Source organism: Plasmopara halstedii (assembly GCF_900000015.1).
Source record: "Plasmopara halstedii genome assembly, contig: Scaffold_7, whole genome shotgun sequence".
Taxonomy (NCBI): Eukaryota; Oomycota; class Peronosporomycetes; order Peronosporales; family Peronosporaceae; genus Plasmopara; species Plasmopara halstedii.
Genome location: NW_020186929.1, coordinates 238,608 through 259,945, shown reverse-complemented (window position 1 = coordinate 259,945; position 21,338 = coordinate 238,608). Strand labels below are relative to the sequence as shown.

At 44.2% G+C, this 21,338-nt stretch overlaps 9 protein-coding genes across 9 annotated transcripts in view; 5 read left to right on the top strand and 4 right to left on the bottom strand.

Moving 5' to 3' along the window:
- PHALS_13902 (Uncharacterized conserved protein, contains Josephin domain) overlaps positions 1 to 1,617 on the top strand; it is a gene marked incomplete at both ends in the record, with an annotated part of 6,446 nt that extends 4,829 nt beyond the window's left edge. Inside the window, 3 exons of the mRNA XM_024729247.1 lie at positions 413 to 455; positions 1,466 to 1,516; positions 1,583 to 1,617. Coding sequence (XP_024571516.1) covers positions 413 to 455; positions 1,466 to 1,516; positions 1,583 to 1,617 — 129 coding nt within the window. The remainder of the gene's footprint in view (positions 1 to 412; positions 456 to 1,465; positions 1,517 to 1,582) is intronic.
- Positions 1,618 to 1,748: 131 nt separating this feature from the next.
- On the top strand, positions 1,749 to 2,017 carry PHALS_14729 (uncharacterized protein; the record flags this gene model as incomplete). The annotated part of the gene is made up of 2 exons (XM_024729136.1): positions 1,749 to 1,871; positions 1,961 to 2,017. The coding sequence occupies 2 exons, from the start codon at positions 1,749 to 1,751 to the stop codon at positions 2,015 to 2,017; spliced, it is 180 nt and encodes a 59-aa protein (XP_024571515.1).
- Positions 2,018 to 2,179: 162 nt separating this feature from the next.
- On the bottom strand, positions 2,180 to 3,000 carry PHALS_13901 (uncharacterized protein; the record flags this gene model as incomplete). Its single annotated transcript, XM_024729025.1, has 5 exons — positions 2,180 to 2,525; positions 2,620 to 2,661; positions 2,726 to 2,731; positions 2,796 to 2,921; positions 2,972 to 3,000. 5 exons carry the CDS (start codon positions 2,998 to 3,000, stop codon positions 2,180 to 2,182), a joined length of 549 nt encoding a protein of 182 aa, XP_024571514.1.
- A 2,814-nt stretch (positions 3,001 to 5,814) lies between these two features.
- Positions 5,815 to 6,075, bottom strand: PHALS_13900 (uncharacterized protein; the record flags this gene model as incomplete). Its single annotated transcript, XM_024728914.1, has 2 exons — positions 5,815 to 5,957; positions 6,060 to 6,075. The coding sequence occupies 2 exons, from the start codon at positions 6,073 to 6,075 to the stop codon at positions 5,815 to 5,817; spliced, it is 159 nt and encodes a 52-aa protein (XP_024571513.1).
- A 1,848-nt stretch (positions 6,076 to 7,923) lies between these two features.
- Positions 7,924 to 8,395, bottom strand: PHALS_13899 (uncharacterized protein; the record flags this gene model as incomplete). Its single annotated transcript, XM_024728802.1, has 2 exons — positions 7,924 to 8,059; positions 8,310 to 8,395. 2 exons carry the CDS (start codon positions 8,393 to 8,395, stop codon positions 7,924 to 7,926), a joined length of 222 nt encoding a protein of 73 aa, XP_024571512.1.
- A 1,697-nt stretch (positions 8,396 to 10,092) lies between these two features.
- PHALS_13898 (PDZ domain) lies at positions 10,093 to 13,497 on the top strand (the record flags this gene model as incomplete). The annotated part of the gene is made up of 1 exon (XM_024728691.1): positions 10,093 to 13,497. One exon carries the CDS (start codon positions 10,093 to 10,095, stop codon positions 13,495 to 13,497), a length of 3,405 nt encoding a protein of 1,134 aa, XP_024571511.1.
- A 284-nt stretch (positions 13,498 to 13,781) lies between these two features.
- PHALS_13897 (atp-dependent clp atp-binding subunit) lies at positions 13,782 to 15,806 on the top strand (the record flags this gene model as incomplete). The annotated part of the gene is made up of 1 exon (XM_024728580.1): positions 13,782 to 15,806. One exon carries the CDS (start codon positions 13,782 to 13,784, stop codon positions 15,804 to 15,806), a length of 2,025 nt encoding a protein of 674 aa, XP_024571510.1.
- Positions 15,807 to 16,103: 297 nt separating this feature from the next.
- On the top strand, positions 16,104 to 17,290 carry PHALS_13896 (RIB43A; the record flags this gene model as incomplete). The annotated part of the gene is made up of 2 exons (XM_024728469.1): positions 16,104 to 16,232; positions 16,289 to 17,290. The coding sequence occupies 2 exons, from the start codon at positions 16,104 to 16,106 to the stop codon at positions 17,288 to 17,290; spliced, it is 1,131 nt and encodes a 376-aa protein (XP_024571509.1).
- A 93-nt stretch (positions 17,291 to 17,383) lies between these two features.
- On the bottom strand, positions 17,384 to 20,418 carry PHALS_13895 (uncharacterized protein; the record flags this gene model as incomplete). Its single annotated transcript, XM_024728358.1, has 2 exons — positions 17,384 to 19,768; positions 19,843 to 20,418. 2 exons carry the CDS (start codon positions 20,416 to 20,418, stop codon positions 17,384 to 17,386), a joined length of 2,961 nt encoding a protein of 986 aa, XP_024571508.1.
- Between the last annotated feature and the right edge of the window lie 920 nt (positions 20,419 to 21,338).

The following is a 21,338-nucleotide window of genomic DNA, read 5'->3' as shown; positions in this document are numbered from 1 at the left end:
CTCTTGAAGTAAGCGGATTGCGATCCGCTAAACTCGTACTTGTTCTAAGTATAGAACGGAAGGTCGGTGACCTAACTTACGCTTCCTCAAAGCGCAAAGCTACGGCAGCCCCTGGTGTCATCGTACAAAGGTGTGGATCACACAAGTCGGAGTAATCACATCTTGGTGTGGCTACACCTAAACAAGAAGCCTTCACGTGGCAGGACTGCCCGTGGCGATGCATCATATTAAGTTTATACTATATTACTTAAGTTTTACTTTATTAATTAGGTGATACTATATTAATCTGGAAAAACTCAGGTTTTTGATATTGGCGGCTCTGCCGCCACTAGAATAATTGACTACAGTTTTAATTTTGAACAAAAGAGTGTATTTGCCTTGATTAAGGTTTGGGGGTACTCTTGGAGTGTAGCGGACTGCGATCTGCTACACTCATACCGGTTTTAATATTGAAGGTAAGGTCGATGAGCTAGAACGAAGGTCGGTGACCTTAAGTAAGCTTTTTTAAGCAAAGAGCTACGGCAGCCCCGCTGCAGAAAGTATAGAAAAACCAGGTAACATTGTGTTGTAAGTCTATCGGTTGTATGGGGGTATTCAGCAATTCCGTAGTGTACAGCAGCGGCAAACCATTTTTTCTGTTCGAGCCTTTTGTCCAATCTATTTATAACATCTTGTGGTTAATGACCACCGTGCTTGACAATGGTTGAAACTGCTAGCGTACCCTTGCGCCGCTCAAATAGTTTGTCTCAGTAAACTGGGCACAATTATTGTCTAACCCGCTACCAACGCGACCACTTGTACCACGTAGAATTGTCGTCGCCCCTATCTACTCTATCAACTGCTGCGTCTTCCGATGTTCTCGTCACTGCTATGTACAGCACTGGCTGACGCCGTACGGATTGGCTGCAAAATTTAACGGAGATGGGCACTGTCCTACTTGTTCGACAAATATCATGAGTCGAGCTGGAGTAGCGCTGTAGTCTTGATCACTGTGTTGACACTGAGTCCAACACGTACTGATAAGTTGATAGTTGGGAAAGCAGTGCGTGAATACACGGCCCTGCCAGGACGACGCGGGTGGCATATTGTGGGGATTGCACTTGCGCAGGTAAGGCCGAATGTCGATGTACCATGTATGATTATTGGACGGACTGAAATGTGCTGCGATAGTCGGTCCTAGTAATTTACAAAATTTCTTGTTGCTGCATCGTTACGCTGTGGAATTGATGCATAGAAATAAAGTTCACAAAGCGTATTTCTTACTTGCTGCAAAAAAATAAGCTGCTGCTGCAATAAACACGTTTCTTTGATAAATGAATATTTTTCGGATTTAGCTTCGCGAATATTCGTAAATATTCTTCCCATTTTTGATAATTCAGATAAAGCGAAGAGTGCAGGCAGTAACATCAACACCTTAATCTCGGCTGTTTTCATCGTACTGTATTGTCAGTCATATGTTGGGCAGTGAGTCGACTGCTGGTCGGATATCGATGCACCTGGTTCACTGATTTATACGGTACGCCTTTAAGCATGAGCTACAGTTTTAAAACTCTCTGACTTAAATTCCTCTATTTTCATCAAGTTTACACGCGACTTTGCGTGTTCGCGTCGTCGTAGGTAAATTGCACTGCATTTTCACACAGCTAGCTACGTTTTTAAGTAAGGGTAAGCAGCAGATGAAGTTCCTTGAGCTTTAGCTTAGAAAATGGCATAGGATATGTGGAGGAATTCGGTGAAAGACATAGATTATGCACGTGGACGCTAAACATCAGCAAATTGAATTGTGCGCACGTGAATTGCGGCAGATGTATAGAGGAAACGTGGTGTCGAGTTCAATGTATCGTGTTCAATTGCTAGATTGCCATCAACTGGTAAAATGCACAACGTGTTCACAATATCAGCTGAACAATCGTCATATCGCGGTACTGATATAAATCATATTGTTGTCATCTGCGTTTAGACTGTTGCTACGCGCTCGACTGAATCTTTCTACGTGCTACGTTTGGGACAGCCGTGAAAGTTGGTTTAAGTTAGCGTGACAAGTAACCAGCTTGTCTGGTGATAAAAGGCGTTCTCCTTGGCTTTAGTTGGCTTGACTGCTTGCTCGCGATTACGTAGTAAAAGATCGAGGGCAATGCGTATATTAGTTTGAATTTATATCGTGTGGTAGCTGGAGCTGCTAACACACCGAGTCTCTAGCAGCAAATCGCTCTGAGAGCGTGCGATTTAAAGAGCAGCGCAAGACTGGGTGCTCTAGATCAACACCGTCCTGGGCACTCCGGTTGTTACTGCTCGTTGGGCTTAGCTTTTCCTCCATCTCGGGCGTGAGTGCGCAAAAGTACTTGCCACTGCGAACGTTTAGGAACTCCATCAAAATCTGCACAACGCCACGATGCGTGCTGCACTGTTCGATTGTAGCAGGCTCGACCTTCCGTAGCTTCGCAAGCACATCGTTTAAGAAATCATCAAGTGAATCCTCGTCGCTCACGCGCACGGGATTGATAGCGCTGCATGCAGCACAGACACTACAGGCAGCACAGACGTTGCGGTCATTCTTGGCTCGACACATTGCACTCACGAGGCGAAACATGTCCAGCATGCTTTTAAAATCCTCCTTACTCTTGTATACAGACGTGCTCTTGCCTTTGCAAGCCACCTTGACTTCGAACATCATGGTGTCACCTAGTGCGTGTGCCTCGAGCACCGTCGCACTCAGCGTACATACTCCTTCCTTCATTGCGAATATAAGTTAGAGTACAGAAACGACGGTGGCTCAAGTTTTGACGAATGGTTACTCTGAGGCAGGTCGGCTTTTGCCGTGGCAAAAACGAACGGCGGCTAGCCCGCGACGCTCTCTGACACGCCCTTCGCTGTACGGCGCTCCAAGATCACTTGATCTCAGTAAGAGCAACTCAGATTCACTATGCACGACAAAGAAAACTTTTTTACTAATCAGCGCACTTTAGCAGACGAGACATTCGAGTCACGTTCCCGAGACATTCTACAGGTTCATACCGGAAATAATATACTGTTTGGGAGAGAGTTCCAAGTAAAAAAAAATTACGATCACGAAGGCTATGAAGGTAAAACTGGATCTTATCTCCAGGTTAAATGATCCATGTCCTAGACTTCAATTTAAGTCGATAGATCTTAAGGATGCGCCGTGGGTAAGACACCTATAACGTCTTGGCTGAGATGCAATGAGTCTAGTCTCTTATAGTCTCAAGTGACACCTTTGCACTGACAGCTGATAGTTTTAGCCTCCACACAAGTCTTACACGCGATTTGTATATCGTTATTGGGAGGCAGAGAACAAATCTACTATCAAGACAAGCGATAACTATTAAGAGATGGGAAACTTACCGATCATTGACGGCAAAGTCTTAAAACGATGTATTACTGATAGAGTTAGAACAGCAATAAGTGCCTTACAATCTAAACTCAAAATCTTCAGCATATCTGACGCCAGAGTTCGTCTTCCCATCTCTTTGCTGTTGGGGCTGAACCTGAGATCTCGTAGCGAAGAATACTTAGTAAAGTGGAGATTGCTCTCTTTCATTCCCAATTAGAGTAGTGTATCATTACGGCACAGTGGATTGTGCTGAAGCGTCACTTAAATTACAGACCAGTCTTGAAAAAGTCAGTTTGTAGGACAAAACTATCCATATGACAACAGGAGTCATACGTATGACAAGTAGTTGTCCTCAAAAGTGGCCTGGCTCACAGAAATTAATTTTATCAGGTGGTTCGTGGGATTGCGCACTTCTTATCAACCTGTCAACTGCCTCTTAAATTAGAAATGCTGGCAGTATAACACTGAACTTATTATTATATTAAGTTTGAGCGAAAATAAATCATTAAATGGACAGCAGAAATATTCGTTGCGCTCTTTTGTCACTATTGTACTCAATACATGCGTTTAGTTAATGTTCTATACAATGCGTACTTGCGGCTCAAGCACGAAACGCAACGACCTTACAAACAATTGAACGGCAGTCCACGGGCCTGTAGCCCATTCTTGGAACAAGCTGAAAACAAATGTTATGTTTCTAGAGTTAGAGAATATGGTCCAGCATATTTCTGCAGCAAACCTTTAAATAGGTCTAAAAAAAAACTTCCTAGATGATCATCCAATTTTTTTTACGCATGTCGATGAATCGACGAGTGTGTTACTGCTATATGACCACGAAATGTGTATTCGTCATGATGCTTAAGAATTATGTTTTCATTGTGCAGTGACAATGCCATACCCGCCATACCGCTGTGCTTGTAGTGGGTCTCTACAAGCATAATTGGAGATGGACATATACGGTACGCATTCCATCAATGACTGCTTCTGGTTCGAAAATCCACGTTTAAACAGGTGATGAGCCCAATAACTGAATCCAGCAGTGCGGCAACCTGCAGCGTCTAGGGTGTAGGTATAGGTCAATAATGCGCTCCGCATTATATCATCCTAGCTGTTCATAAATGTGGTGTACAAACACAAATCGTGTACTCGCTTTAATTGTGTGTCATACGGGCGTGTGTCACTGCTGAACTTGGCCATAGACAGTACGCTATCCGCACATACATTTGAACAGGATATGGCAAAGAGTCAGCCTTTAAAAAAGGAGTAGCGACGTCAGCGCCCGAATAATCGTGACTTTCGTCGATTATCAGGCGCGGATTGTAAAGGAGGAGTACTCGCAAGTGAAACCCGATGAGGACGAGCGTATGGCGGGATCTGCAACACGATTTTTTTGCACCTTGCACAGGATAAGCTTTGACTAACCTGGTCCGCGATTCCGAACGCACCGAGAACGGACTCGTATGCTTCATTCAGAAGCGAACTTGGGAGGCTTTTAAATATACTATCAAGTCACCCTAACATTGATGCTACATCTAATTTTTTATCAGATCGGTCAAAATTTATACTATACAATATCTACAATAATGAAAGCATGAGTAACCCATAGCGCAAGGCTAGGAACCCGCACGTTTCATAGGCCCCTCAATTACAGTGTACTATCACTCTCATCCTTACTGAAAACTAATTTGATATATCGTCATGTGTTACACCATAACACTTCAAAGCTTCACGCTAATTTAGATGGACAACAGTATGATGGGCATATAGATTACGTGTTACACCACCCTCAACTAGGTGTGGGCTACACGTATGTCAACTGTCCAACCATTGTTCCGAAAATTATCTTACATCCTCCCCGATTTTGTTTCTCATTGGCGCTGTTTAAAGTTGGCGACGAGATCATCACAATGAGCTACGTGTCAAATCTATTTCTATTTTTCCAGCTAGCTTTTCTCTCTGTTTCACCATGCCACTGGGCAAGCCATTCTGGTCGGCGATTCAATTGTCTTGTCTTCAAAAGACATGATTTAGAGCTGATCCGCTGAGTCATCGTTCACAACGTTGGACGCTTCGGAGATAGGATAAAAACGAGATTTATCTGTGGTCGGTTCATATTTTGATAACACATCAGCACTGAGGGTTGAATTCATTTTTTTCATGCTACTGACAACTTGAGTTCTACCACGTTAGGATTTATCATCTTGATGACTTCGAAAGGCTCAACTTTTATTGCTGCGAACTTTGCTCTTTTGTTTTCCATATCTTTGGCGCATACTTGAGAGGTATTCTTTGAGGGTCTAGCATAACCAGATCTCCTGCTTTGAATTTGGGTTGTTTACCTCTTCTCTTCTGACCCTACTTTTGCTTTTGGGTGACCTGAGCTTTGAGTAGATTCTCTCGTGCTTGCTCAATTATTTTTTGTCTTTTCTCACATACTCTTCAGTCTGAACATCAATTTTCACTTATGCATCATTTGGACTAAATCCTTTTTGCCATGAAGAGCGTTCCTTTCTCCCGGTATCAATCTCAAATGGAGAATCTCCCTTGGATGCTTTGATAAGTGTCGAATGAGCATATTCGATAGTGCCTAAGTAATCTGTCCAATCTGTATCATTATAGGACACCAAACATCTAAGTGCATCTTCAACAACAAAGTTTCGTCGTTTAGTTTGTTCATCAGCTTGAGCGCGATGTGCTGACGTCTTACTAAGTCGAACACCCATGATTGTCATCGGAGATTTCCAAGATGATGAAGTGGGCTTGCTTTATATTCTCACTGATGATAACTTCAGGTAAGCCATGGTGTTGACCGAACAGACGGCTACCGCAGTACGCTTTTTGATGTGTATGATTGTTTCAGCGTCACCCGCCTTGCGTACAGTCAGGTCGTTTTAGTCTCAGCTCGCTATACTACGTAATCCAGCTGGTCTTTTTTTCTCGTTACCACAAATTTTACTGCTACAACCATTAATGTAAAATCAAGATTAAGAAATTGTCCATCTTGCCCACTTGCACAAGACTTATATCGATCTTGGCTCACTTCATTTTACCAAAATGTACAAGCCAACGCCGACACTATATAGAATAGCGTTTCAAACTAAACATGCTCATGAAGTGTAGTGAGGTCATCTGATTTTTACCTAGTGGTATCATAAATCCTCGTCATTATTGACGCAATGAACTCAGAATAAAATGTATTAGCGTTCAGTAGGAAATGAGTCCTACACGTGAAAGGCAAAATAGAATAAAAACATTTTTTTTGTAGAAAACTGTATCTTGAAAAGAGTGACATAGTGGAGCGGAGGTCTAATAGAAAATCGATTAATCTGTCAGATTCTCAAAAAAGGTCAACCATAATGCGCTTATTTCATCAAGCAATCCAATCTGATGTCGAATATAAGCAAAGAAGTTGCAGTAATCTAAATCACGCAAATTGTAATTTTGACATTAAAAAACTCTCACATTATCTACATATACTAACTTGCGCACAGATACGTCTTGACGTCAATAATGAATGCGAGATAAAATTCACTCACGTTTGGCGTAAGAGTGCCTTCACATGCTTGCGCCCCTCTCCTCGATATCAAATTGCCCAGTCGATTACAGTGTAGCGAACATCGTTCCAAAAAGTTCTCGTCATTTTCCTCCAAATCTAATCCCACCCTCTAAAAGTCATTGATCCATTCCTTGCACTGGGATCTTTTTATTTTGACATCAGCTTTCTCACAATTAATTAGGTCCCAATCGGCGTGTCCAAGTCTATTTAACATCGACGTGTACGTCTGTTAACGGAATTTCTACTACCAGCAAGGCCACTGCCGTGTGGCATCCGCGTTGAGCACTGCTTTTCTGCTTCGCTCGAATTGAAATCACTCACAATAGTTATCAATATTCAGCAATGCAGTAATCGTCCCGCAACAACAGTACGATGGCGTCGACGACTCACTGTAATCAGTATTGCATTAGTCGGAACTAATTACACCCGATGCCATGCATATGCTATAAAGATTGTATCGCGTGATACATCATTATGTCGCCTATTCTAGCAGCTCGGGTCGCGACATCGCCCACAAGGTGCACGTTGACACGCAAGTGTGCCTTAAATCTCTCCATGTACTTTTTGAGCAAGTCAAGGGCTCTATCGTATTTGGTTTGGCAAGTCAAACACGATCTGAACTGGTAAACTAGCGCTGATTCGAAGAAAAAAAAGATACTATCAGAGCGGTTCTCTTTGTGCAATATACCAGTGTGCTGTAATCTCTGCAGTTCTATACCCTCGACAACTTGCATTGGGTAGAACGCTATCTAGCACCCATTTTTCCACAGAAGTGACACGTAATTAAGATTTTATTAGTGATTGTAGTTGCTTACATCTGCAAACATAAATTTGACCTTGACAGTGCGCAGCTCCATCGACACGCAACATTGTTTATTGATTATTATGTTCTCGTTAGGCAGCCAAAACATATCAAGCTTTCAAACCAGTGGGCCAGCTCAAAATTAACCATCATTTGGATCCGGCGCACTCGCGGAGGTCGTGCCCCCCCCCCGGGCCACGACATCTTTAAGCACTAATCGCATATTGATCTCCACAAAATTGTGTTTATCGATTTAGTTGATGCAGCCTGCGTAGATGTGTCCATATTTAAGGCAAAGTTGTAATCGGTAGCAGTGATCGGGGGACCTAGTCCCACTATTTGGTCTACTCTGGTAAAAATATGGAAAAATACATAGGGGATTTACTGATCTATAGGTCGCAAGATTAGTTGCTATCTCCTCGTTTCTGTATATTGTATTCTGCTCATACTGGACACGCTACTGACGTACCAATTCTATAATTCTATTCAGGAAGTGCCAAGCACGCGTTCATGGCGTATTGTGGTGGTAGATGGAGCGTTCATTGGTGTTTTAGTGCTATTTAGCTGCTGGTCGAGGCGTTTTTCTTCTCCAAGCATACCCCCAATCTCTTCGAACCTGTCCTTGTATAGGCTCAAGGATGTCAAAGCTTTCGAGCTTTGCAGCTAGGTTTAAAGATTGCATCATACTCAGTCGGCTATTCTTTTTTCCTTTCCCGATTGTATGTCTCGATTTTGAGCGATCGTTTTGAGCCGCATACGAGGAGAGATTACTATGTCTCAGTAGCGTGGCTTCTATTTTCGCTCCGCGAATTGATAGCCATTAAGGTAAAACTTCTAAATCTGACACGCAGATCCAAACAAAGTGTATGATTTTCAGGCGACATCACCTCGCCACCTTTTTGCCCATTCGCCTGGATGAATAAAACTTATTTTGAGTTTTCAAAGCTGCAAATTTGCACAGCCGTCAGAAATTGTAGACAGCAAGTGGGGGGAGGGGACATTGAAGATGACAATTATGGATTTGACATTCTTGCGTCTTGTATCATGGACAGATAGAGCGTGAGACATGGTCTCGTCCTAATCCTGGATTCGAGAAATTACCTCATCCTAGATCTGATGTGGCCGGAATGCCACAGACTCGGAGTCGAAATAGTTACTCATCACGCATTTCACTCCTGGTGAAGCATTGGCGGGTCATCAATTCACCCATGCCAAGTAAAAGAAGCGCTTCTGGCAGATAGACAAAGCTGCGATAGCTTCCGTGCAGAAAATGTGAATATCCGAATCGGATAGTAACGGTGCTGCTGGGTGCTTCAAACAGAGCTCGAAATACAGATGCGGGAGTCGCTGATGTCTCAGAATGGATGTATCAGGATGAAACGGAAATGATGAATATCGTGATCTTCAGAATGTATGTCTGTCGAGACGGGAAAGAATGACCGATTGCCATGGCTCCCACGAATCAGCTCTAATGCGACCATGAAGAACATCATCTAGGGGGCGTTGAGAATAGAAACAATTAAGCGTCAGGATTTTCCGTTCCAGATACGGTGGAAAAAATATACGCTTTGAGTGAAAAGATCATGTCGTTAATTTATAAAGAACAGTTTTTCCTTGCCATGTTAAACGGAACTGCTGGCACAGCAACATTGTGTGATGCGCCCCTGCGGAGCAGTAAAGCTGCCCTCACGCAATGCAGTGGAGCTTCATATCTTTATTGTGTATTTGCGGTTGATGAACACGATTTTTTGTCAATCATGACAGATGTATACATGCAGCGATGGAATATACTTTATTTGTGTTAGCTTGCTCAGTTATGTTTCTATACACAAATTTTGTCCACAACCTTTTGAGCGTCCACTTGTGAATATACATCCCGTGAGTTAGTGAAGAGAAAAAGAGGTACATTTTTTCTCGTGGTCTAGACGGACAGCAGTGACACATGTTTGTGATCGCGATAAACGACGCAAATCGAAAATCTTGAAGTGGTGGCAGGGCTTACAGGCCTTTGGAAGGCAATAGAGCCGTCTATAGTTAGTTGCTCCATAAAATAATGAATAGATGTATGTGTTGCAGTAAGACCTCTCGATCTTATGAGCGCGCAATGTCAGTTAACAACCATGTGAGAAACGGTCGTGTATTTGACGTCGTTCTGTATCAGCACCTGTTGATCTTCGCCATCTGTTGTATGCAGTTAGCAACATAAGGTTCAAATACAGAGTACAGCGTGCGATTCTATTTGATTTGGTCCACCCTGTCGAAATCTGAATCATTTTTGATTCCAGTATACCTGATTTTCTAACCAATCATATTGATGCTAATTCTTGGGACTTCTATCCCACTCGAATATTCTTAAGTCCAGGCACAATTATTACCTCGTGCATGGCGTGGCTGCGGCAGCCGCACAAGCCTACAGACGCCAAGCACATGCAAGACTATCTTATTAATTGGAATGCAGGTCCTCTTGGTGTTGTGCTGCAGCCTGATTTAGGCGCTGATATGCCCCCTGTCGTGGCGCAGCTGCTACCTCAGCCTTCCGTGCTTAAAATGGCGGGCGTGCGTGAAGGAGACCTCTTGATCAGCGTCAACGGAAAGAAAACCACCCGTCTGGGCTACGAAAAAGTGGTGCGTCTGTTATTTAAGGAGCGTCTTCCCATGGTCTTGCACTTTCGCTCGCCATTGCCGGTTTCTGAGGCGTCGCGAGGCGTGTTAGGGGTTGTTCCGGACAATGTTCCACCTGTACGCGGTTATGAACGCTCACGTGCCAGTAGTGCCTTACCTATGAAACCTGTGAGTCGCGCCCGGAGACATTCTAGCCTTGAGCATTTTGAACCGAAGCCAAAGTCAAATGCGCACATTTCTACTAATGATAGCGAACATCATAAGCAGTCAGAGACGAAGAAGCAGAACAAGAATAAGTCTAAAGCTCATGATGTCAGCAAAAAAAGTGTCGAGAAAGGTAGACTTCGGAAGCAATATAGTGTTGTGTGGGAACGTGGATCGCTTGGAATCTCCTTTCGAGCATACAACAGCAAGGTGAACGTACCGTGTGTCGATTATATCAGCTCAAAGATTGGACAAGGGCGCGGTATGGATCGCGTTTGTATCAATGATGTGCTCATTGCGATTAATGGAGAAAAAACAAAGGCTCTTGGCGTGGAAAAAGTGCTTCGTTGGCTTCATGTCATTGAAAAACCTGTGGTCCTGAGATTTCATGCATCCTCTAACCGTATTGAAAAGACAGTGAGTGAACTTTTACCACACGCAGTAAAAGAAGATTCAGAAGTACTGTTCAAACCAAGACGACCTACGTTTCCGCATTCACAGCCTGAGTACGAGCCGCCACCGCGACCACCACGTCGAAACAATAATTTGGATCAATCTGTGCCGCAGCGTCATTTAGATCAAGGAATATCAGAGATCGCCGACATTGCGGCAGTGGCATCGCAACCGTCACAAGAAAGTGTCTCATTTTTTGAAATGCAGCCGATGCCGATCGAGATTAATTTGCAGCAGACTCAATCGGATGTGCTTACGAAAGAGACACAGCACTTTAAAAATATGGTAAATGTTCGTGCACAAAGTCAGAAGGATATCAGAGTGGCTGGAAATTCTCGCCGCGATCCAATTGACGTCATTCCACCCCAGTATGATGCGCAAACTCGCGCGCATATAGACCCAGACCGTCGTCAGTCTCACCAGGTTCAGACTCAGCTATATCATTCGCAAAAGCTGCTACCTACACGATCTCGAGCTGGCTCGACTACTCGAGGCAATATCCAGCTCCAGGAGCTATCAGAGAGTAATCATAACAATCTGCTACCAGCGTCAAGTACTGCTGCTCCACACCCTTTGGCGTCTTGTGAAAGCCATACAAGCAATTTATCACTACTAAGCTTTAACGAGGCAGTGAATGTTGTTGCTCGAGCTACAGGAAAGCCTATCGAAAAATGTGAGTTTGGAGGAAAGCCATTGCTTGATATCAAGGAAGGGTCAGTGCAGGCCAAGCTCATGTATATTTATGCTAAAGCGTGTTTAGCAAAGGAGTGTAACGTAAACAACGACCCAACATCTCAAGAGAGCCAGCGACCTCGGACCCCTGGTAATCCACTGGGTCGCAAGACTAATCCGAAGTATTTATCGTACACTATTCTGCAAAACGACTCAGTAGAGTCAAATCATACTTCTACAGATGAAGTTTGTGCTTCCGAGGACAAAGGCAAGTTAAAACACAAGGGTCACCAGGGCGAAGTTACGAATGGGCTGGATCATGACCTGGAGTTCAAGCATAACGGTGCTTCTAGTGAAAATCTGACTCAAAGTTCAGCAAAAATGCAAAAGGACATCTCGATTAAGCAACCGACGCAATCAGGTCTTACCACTTCATTTTCTTCAGCAAGTTCTACTTTCTCAGTTAGCAGCGATGTGACCCCGAGTGCGCCTCCTGACCCACCTGTGAATTTCGTGGAGGGTTTTATACCGTTAAATGACTTTACTGTGCAAAAGGTTTTAGCGAAACGCCACGTACCGTCAAGCCCTGTTAGCACGACGCTGCCGTCTATAGCTGTCAATGATGAGATTAAATCTATAAACGAACAGGATAACTTAGTACATACTGTCAAGACTGAAGAAGCTGGTGCTGATGTTAGTGAAGAATCTTTGACAAATGGCTTTCAGCGAAGCAAGGGGAATGATGCAGAGCGAGTGCGATCTATGTACGAATCGGATCTACTGCAAAAGCCTGCTGAAGCTTCTAACAACATTTTCAGGCCGACAGGAGATAACGATCATGCTAATGCAGACGCTTGCGCTGATGATGATGTCGTGAATGATGAACCTTTTGATGAACGAGATTTGGCGGCAAGTGTGGCATCGCTTGACGATCTACTTGATCTCCCGCTAAAGGATAACGACCACGTCGATGAGGATCACGATGAGTTATTATACGATGGTGACGAAGCGAAGGATGACAGCCAGAAGAGAGAAAAGGGGGATGAAAAACAAAATTTGATGAACAAGTCCTTGGGCTTGAAGCTGGATCAAGTGCAAGAAGAGGAGGATGGAGAATCAGAAGCTCAAGACGACTACGAAAATGACAAGACAGAGAAGGTAGTTGGTCACGTCGAGACAAGGAACGAGGGGACTATGATGCAAGGTATCCTTAATGGGCTCCAAGACGAGAAACACCTCGAAGATAGTGCTTTGTCCAATGTGCTTGTGAACGAGCTCTACCGTGATATTCAGGATGTTCGTGAAGTCATCAAGGATAAGTCCGCAGTCCTTGTACTTGTGAAGAAAAGCATGATAGACGAGATTCAGGAGATTCTTCAAAGCTTACAAATGGAGATGCAGTTTGAGCGTCACTCGACTGTGGCGATAGGTTCTCCGGCAAATCCGATGCAGGACTCTCAGCAGCGTCGAAGTACAGAGGGCGAACACTGCTTTCGTTGTGGTGCCGCTGGAGATTTAGCAGAATTGGGCGTCGCTGGCGAGCGCCGTGAATTGTACTGTGAAGAGTGTTGGGAGTTGTTTTTTTTCAGCGAAGAAAAGGAGTCGCCTGTGATTAAAACGAGTAAAATTCTAGCGCCATCAGAAGTTGGACGGCTCACTGCTGACGAAGATGCTTTAGATGAAGCGCTTAAGTACAGCTTTCACGATAGTTCTATCACTCGCGAGGACATAATTTATCCATGGCGAAGTTTGCAAGGCAGCGACTCTCTTTCGTCATCTTCTCGGGACTCGAATGCATCGAGTATTACTGACCGCGCCGATGAAGTGTGGCTATAAGCTACTTAAGTAGTCGGTGAGCGGTTGTTGAAAACATTTTAGTAGGTGCGAGCAATAGTGACGGCAATTTTGTACAACGCCATTCGATACAATACCCTATATCTTTCGATAAAATAGCATAAAACGTATACTATTCTGACTGGATAAATCTCTCATTCTATTTGTTGATAGGTGAAAAGAATTTGTCCGCTTCCGTTTCTTCACTTCAAGGACTCATCTACAAGCGGTCTACGTTAAGAATCCTTGACGCTACTTGTCCCCTAATTTCGTATCACACTTACGCAATGTTTCGCTATTTCCGCCCCAATGTTTTGATGCATGCTGGCATTTCGAACCTTTTACAGACTACGCGCGGATTGACGATTCCAACGTCGCGTCGCGCTCACTCGCAGCTTTTCGCGACCTCTGGCCGCCTCGATCGTCTTACCGCTGACACTAGCATTCTTCACATGGCCCGAAGAATGACAACAATTCCCCCAAATGATGGTCAAAAGAAGAAGGCCGTCGGTGAACAGCTTTGTTGTCCACAATGCGGAACCGCACTCGTTCTTGCTGAGCCGTTGGGTAGTACGGACAAGTCGACATCATCAAATTATCCGGTAGACACATCATCATCCACATCAACGTTCAGTGTTGGGTTTAAAAAGAATGATGTGGTCAAATGCATGAGCTGCAACTTGCACTTCGCACTTAAGCCTCAACCACCGGTTCAACCCAGCTCTACGTTTCGTAACGCTGCAGCGGCTGCCGCATTAAGCTCTTTGAGCTCATCACTGTCGCCAGGTATACCGACTATTAGAGGCTCTAGTATGGGTGGGCCAACGTATAGTGGTAACACTTCGTCGTCTAGTCGCGTCAGCCACATGAACGCTGATGGTGAGTTTGAGAAGCTAGCGAATGAAGCGCATTTTGCTGCTGCGGCGGACACTACTGTTACTAAAAATCGCGTTTTGACGCCTCGAGAAATCTACAATGGGCTAAATGAGTACGTGATTGGTCAGGACAAGGTTAAAAAGACACTCGCTGTAGGTGTCCACAATCACTACAAACGTCTTCATGCTCTTGAGTTACTTCAAGCAAAAAAGGAGGCTGAGGCTTCTTGTGTCAAACATAACGCAGGATCTCAGCATTCGCGAGCATCGACTATTGGTCGGCGGTTTTTGCTGGAGGAAATTTACTCGGGATCGGAAAAGGTTGCAGAAGTATCTCAAAATTTAAAGGAAGACGAGATGGCCACAACACCGGAGACCACGTCAAGTACGCACACGAGGGCGGAGCCTTCTACATCGAACGATAAATTGCAGTATTTAGAGGGCGTCGAGCTGGACAAGACCAATGTTATGCTAGTTGGACCTACCGGATCAGGCAAAACGTTATTAGCTAAGACGTTAGCTAGATTAGCAAAGGTCCCGATTGTCATTGCCGATGCCACGTGCTTGACGCAGGCTGGTTATGTGGGCGAGGATGTTGAGTCGGTGTTGTTTAAACTTTATCAAGCTGCTAATTATAACTTGGAAGCGACGCAGCGTGGTATCGTCTATATTGACGAGATTGACAAAATTACGCGTAAGAGTGAAAATGTGAGTATTGCGCGTGATGTATCCGGCGAGGGCGTTCAACAAGCCCTGTTAAAGATCCTTGAAGGAAGCACGGTGAATGTGCCTGAAAAAGGTGGGCGCAAGAATCCGCGCGGCGAGCATATTTCTATTGACACAACCAACATCTTGTTTATTTGTGGCGGTGCATTCGCTGGATTGGAAAAACAGGTCACGCATCGAAGTTCCCGATCATCGATCGGATTTGGTGCTCAAATGCCCAACATGCATTTAAAGAACAGCCACCAGATCGGTCGGCTTCTCTCTCAAGCGGAACCTGAAGATCTTGTATCGTACGGGCTGATTCCGGAGTTTATTGGACGTTTTCCGATGCTTGTCAGCACTACGGGACTTTCGAAAGATGAGCTGGTTCAGGTCCTCACCGAGCCGAAAAATAGTCTTGTTCGACAGTACAAGGCTTTATTTGCATTAAGCGGCGTGGAGTTCTATGCGACCGAAGGTGCATTGGAGGCCGTGGCCGAATCAGCCCTACACAAAAACACAGGAGCGCGAGGACTCCGTTCCATTTTCGAACGCGCGCTTATGGATACCATGTTTGATTTGCCTGATATGAATGACGTCCGTGCTGTGTATGTGGACGAAGAGGCAATCTTGGGTCGCAAGCAGCCAGTGCTTATTCGCGGTGATATGACACTTGCTGAGTATCTAAAAAATATCGAGGATGATAGCGATAAGCGGGAAGAGGCTGTGTAACCAGCATTGATAAATCCTATCGATCCCACTGCTGCGAAAGTGTTGTATCAAGGTGCGTGATTTCTCTGTGTTTTACGGATATGTATTTTAACCCAACTGAAAAGCGAAAAAAACAACGATCGCGGAAAAATTAAAACTAAGAAAGTTAATTTCACACAATATATCAAATGCATTCTCTTCAGCGATGCCGTTAGTGCGAGGGTTAATTTTACAGAAAACGCCACGCTGCATCCCATGGCGATAGCAAGCCAACATATAGGATTGGCCGTAAATTAAATTGTCGGAAACGCACTCACTATGGTGGCGGGGTTAACGCCGCCGAATCCGGTATTTCAAAGTAAAGATGAGTTAAGAATTGAGGCACGACGTCGTCGAGAAATTGAACGTGCAAAGAAGCTTGGGCCTGGTCGCCTTCGTTTGATCGGAGTTAGTCAAAAATATTTACCTGTCATTGATCGGGACTCACCAGTTTATTTCACTAGGCGGATATTGCAGGGGTAAGGAATCAACTTGAAGAGCGGCAACGGCAGAATGCAGAGCAGTACGAAGCCAAACGGGCAAGTGAAGAGGAAGATGCTGTCATTCGTCAGTACTTGCTTCAAATTGAGTCGGAAAATGAATTAGCAAAGCGTCGTGAGCAGCTGACACTGCGCAACGACTGGGATCACCAGACTGCCAAAGCTTTCCAAGCACGAAAACAAGCTGCTGCTATGCGAAAGGAGGGCATCGATCCTGATAGATGTGCACAAGGAGCTGCTCAGAAATTTGATGGTGAAGACATCGCTCAGCTGGAACGAATCCGCTTGCAGGCGATGCAGATGAAGCAATGGTCGATCAAAAAAATGGCCGAGGAAGCACAGCGCAATGCAAACGAGAAGGCAACACAGGCTGCGTACATGGCTCAGCTTTTTGAAATTGAGCAATTGATGGAAGAACTGCATCGAGGTAATGAGCGGGAACGAGCAGTTGCGTCTGCAGAGATTAGTCGCTTTAATCAACAGCTTTTAGCTCAGCAACGTCAAGCAGAAATTAATCGTCGTCAACAAGAGCAAGAAGAAGACGCTCGCGAGATTCAGCTGACGTTACAGAGCAATTTAGTGAGTGAAAATCCAGATCAGGCATCACTTCCTGGGGTTCCACTTGATCATAGAATTCGAGTTGACCACTGGAAGGGTTTGTCTGGAGAACAAACAAAGCGCTACCTACGACAGAATGACGACATTTTGCGTGAAAAGGCTTGTAAAATACAGCAAGAAAGGGAGCAAGCTGAGAAGGAATCTCAAAATCAGCGCGAACTCCAGCGTGCGCTCGCGATGGAAGAGTATCGAACTCAGCAAAGACAGACGCAGCTAAAGCTGGACATCCGTGCTACCCATGAACAACAGATCCAAGAGGCAGCAGAACGCGAAAAGATTAATGAACACGGCGCGCGTGGCAAGATTGAGCCTATCTTCTTTCAACGATTTGGTCGGTCTTATCGTTAGAAGCCTTGTCGGCTTAAGCGGTTGATTGATAGCTTAATAGCTGATCAAAAGAAGAGCAACATAATCTTAAAAAATACTTTAAATTGGCAATGCTCATAATACTTGTGTTGAGATTTTTGAAAGAAGTCTGTCAAGTATTACGGTGGCATTTTCTATTTCGTCGCCGGACAAGATAGTTACTGCAGCCTCATCATTCATGGATGATATTGAGGACTCAATCTCCTGACACAGTGCCACAAAATGAGTGAGTTTGCGACGTTTTTCCGGCAAACCTTCAAGCTGGTCGTCGACTGATCGCTTGGATGCCAACACGTTATTCCTGCTGCTTTCGTCACGCGACCCATTAGACTCGTCAGGAAATCTGTCTCTAAATGAGTCGAATAATGAATCTTGGCAATTCTTGAGTGACTGAAGTGAGCTCAGGCTAGCCTTTTTCATAAATTTGATTATACCTTCCGAATTGAGCTTCCTCATTTCCACATACTCAATGAAAGACTGCCGACTATCACCAAGAAACAACGCACTTGGAGAGGCATCTACCAGCTCGACAATGTTTGAATGTGTAAGTAACTTGTACACTGCAGCAAAGGCGACTGATTGCAGCAATGCTGAATTCGGTATATGACAGCCAGCTGTGCGTTGAACACAGATAAGACTCTGAAACAAAGAAAGTAGCAGCTGCCACACAACAGGCATGTCACCACTGGCAACTTGCATGTCGAACAGAACAGAATCCACAAATTGTGCTATGTTGAATAAAAAGCGTCTCGAAACGGCATCTGGTGAATTATGCGTGTTTTCGACAATAATAAGAAGATCTTTCAACAATTGCACGCACTGATTTTTTCTGTTGGCCTTGATAATCGATCCAAGCTTTGACAGAAGATACAAAGATGACTCTAAAGCTCGCTCGAAGCTGTGAGCTTCAGCTTTCTCCAGCTTTGTTTTTCGACTCGACCGATGGTTCCCTATCTGTGCGCATAATAAATGTGATATTGCTAGTTGGCTATGTTTTGCTAGTTGTGATAGTGCTTCAGTGGCGATGCGAGCCACAATGACCGATAACTCTTCAATATCATTTTGGTCTAGCCCATTGTCGTCCATCACCGCTCTCAAAACAAGGAGACATAGATCTAACACACGCATCATGCCAAACAAACTTTCACGCCTTGTTGTGTAACTACTTTTTTTGGAAGACATCAGCTCAAGAATGGTACCGCAGCATTCAAAGCACACTGGAAGGTATTTAGCGATCCACTCATTCTTTTGTTGACCATTGTACTCTTCTAAGAAGTGGACGGCAACAAGCTTTTCCAGCAACTGTAATTTTGAAGCCATACGAAGATCAAAGTGATGACCAGGACCTTCCGTACTGATTAAGTCAATGACAGATGTCACTCGGTCCATGCACATGTCCTTCAGCGATTTCGGTAAATCACTGTACACGAAAGCGATCAATTGCAACACTTCCTCTTCAACTCCACTCGCAAGTATAAATGATGTATCAACGTTGTCAATATCCCACTGGGTTAATTTAAGGAGCATCTGAAGCGTGTGCGCAGAAAGTGTTTCGTCCCAACAAAAGCACAGCAATTCTCTCCAAATATCCCAGCACAATGTGCGTTGCATCCAGTCGGGATACAAGGTTTGCTTTAAGAGTAAAAGCTGAAGTTCTACAATATCTTCAAAGCTCAAGAAATATTGTAGTATCAAATCTGTGAACATCTTCAATGGTTCAACAGAGCTAGAAGTTTCATCAATTAGCGCACATTCTCGATAGCGGGCGAACAATTTCGCGACTTCTACGGCTTTTTTTAAATTATTATTCGGTGGTTTCTCACTTTGTGCAATGCTCGATAATTGTTTTGTCATCGAGCCAGCAAACGCGGTCAGCAGTAGTAGATGTCCCCACCGAGTCGTCTTTTCAATATTATTTTTAAAGGTTTCGATCGGTTGTCGCTGCCCCACCGCACGCACCATATCATCAGCTGGGTACCATAACAATTTGCTTATACTGTCTGGTGATTTATCATAAACTGTGCCATCAGCTAGCATTTCGGCCAATTCTAGTGCTTGATCGAGCATACTTCGCAAGTCTTGCTTTGCATTGAACGGCACCAAGTTATGACGCTCAACATAGAGCAGAGTTGCTGTCACATTCACAAGTGCTAGCACGCAATTTTCTAATTCATACTGCAGATTCTCAACCAGCGAAGAAATAAGTCGTAAGAATGCTCGCCAATACAGTTTAAAAAATTTCAGCACGCCAATATCTGGCGGTGTAGTAGTATGACTATTCAAATTGCAAAGCATCTGTCCAGCACTTCGCTCAACCGACGTCACAACAGCGCCCAATATTTCGTCCACATTAAACCTTTTCGCGCCGTGTTCCTCTTTGTCGTTCTCTTTAGCAGCCTCGTTAGATGAACACGAGGTTGTTAAAATTGGCCCAAACGCCGTTGCTAATTTCGCCACGTTCTACGCAGCATGGTAAACTCGTTAGCTTTTGATGTGAAGATTAATTTATCATGAGTTGGACTGTCGACTACAACCTTCCAAACAAATGTCTCCACCTTTAAGTCAGGAGGCCCATCGTCGCGTTCCTCTAACTTATTGTGTAGCTCCATCAACATCAGCACGATGTTCACTATGCAATCTGTCCAGCCAAGTGACTCTTTTTCAGTTTTGCTTCCATCTTTTGAAGGATCCAGATTTGCAATAAATGAAGCATTGTGATGTACCAAAGCTAGTACTTTGTTCCCCCATTTTAGCCAACGCTTTCCACCTTCATCATTACCCAGATTTGTCGTTGCAATCCTTAAATATTGCAGCAATATCTGCATAACTTTGTGATTTAAATGCATTTTATCCGGTGTCATCCAACTAAGCAGCCCGTCCAAAAGCACTAACTGCACCTCACGTTCAAGGGAATCCTTGCTTAAGTCCGAAAGCAGAGTCATTACTACGGAAGTCCATCGCTCTTCTGATGTCGTCAGGATCGCCACTATGTCGTTTATAGCTTTCTCACGGTCTTGAAAGCATGTCAAACTTGTCACGAGAGCGCCGAGCTCGGCGATGACGGCGGAAGTGTCAGCACATGCGGCGAGTTGCTGTGACAAATTTACCATGAACAAGTTTTATCCAAGGATATTTGTTCAATACATTTGATTGAGTTGTATTATTTCTGATTTACATGTAGTATCTGTATATTGGCCACTAACACCTAAAATGAACAAACTTACCAATTCCTTAAAACGTATTTTATTGACATTTTCCTCAGTGCTGCTGCCCACAACTTTAATGATATCAGCTGTAGGAACCGTGTCGACATAAGCACCTGCTGACGTCAACATTACTAACTTCCAGTCCATCACCAGTCCTAAGTCTTTCGATCCAAGCCCTACGTCAAAGTTGTATTCGATGACCCGACCAAAGTCAGTGCTAACATCACCTTATCCATCGACGCTCAATCAAACTCCAACCCCAAATTTGAACCAGCATCCGAGTGATTTGGAGCTCCCGTACAATTGTAATAGTTGCCACTTAACGCTCTACTCCTTCTGGAACTGTCTCGTATATCATACACGCAAAAGTCTCTATCTAAATGGTCATATGAATCGTGTTTATCTTCCCATCTTGCTCGTCAGTGGCGTCCCTCTTGCCATTGCTGTCATAGAAACTGCTCTTTTTGACCAACATTGCCATTTGGCATGCCATCCCTGGCTTTGATCTCACAGGCAATTCGATCATAGGCTCTGCCTTTGTGAATGCATTCACCACTTTGCTTTCGAAAAGTGCTACAGCTTCTGCGCATTTTGCATAATATACTACTATAAGAAAGAAGGAGTTTGATTTTTTTTGGTGATGATTCTGGAGATGAGGATATGAACTTAATCAATATGGTCCGCATATCTGTTCAAAACCGCGTTGATATACCGGATGAGGATGATACGCCGAGGATAGCTCCACTGCGACTGCTCCCTTGAGCCTATTTGCAACGGGGCTGCCGTAGCAAAACGCTTGAGGAAGCGTACTGTAGGTCACCGAT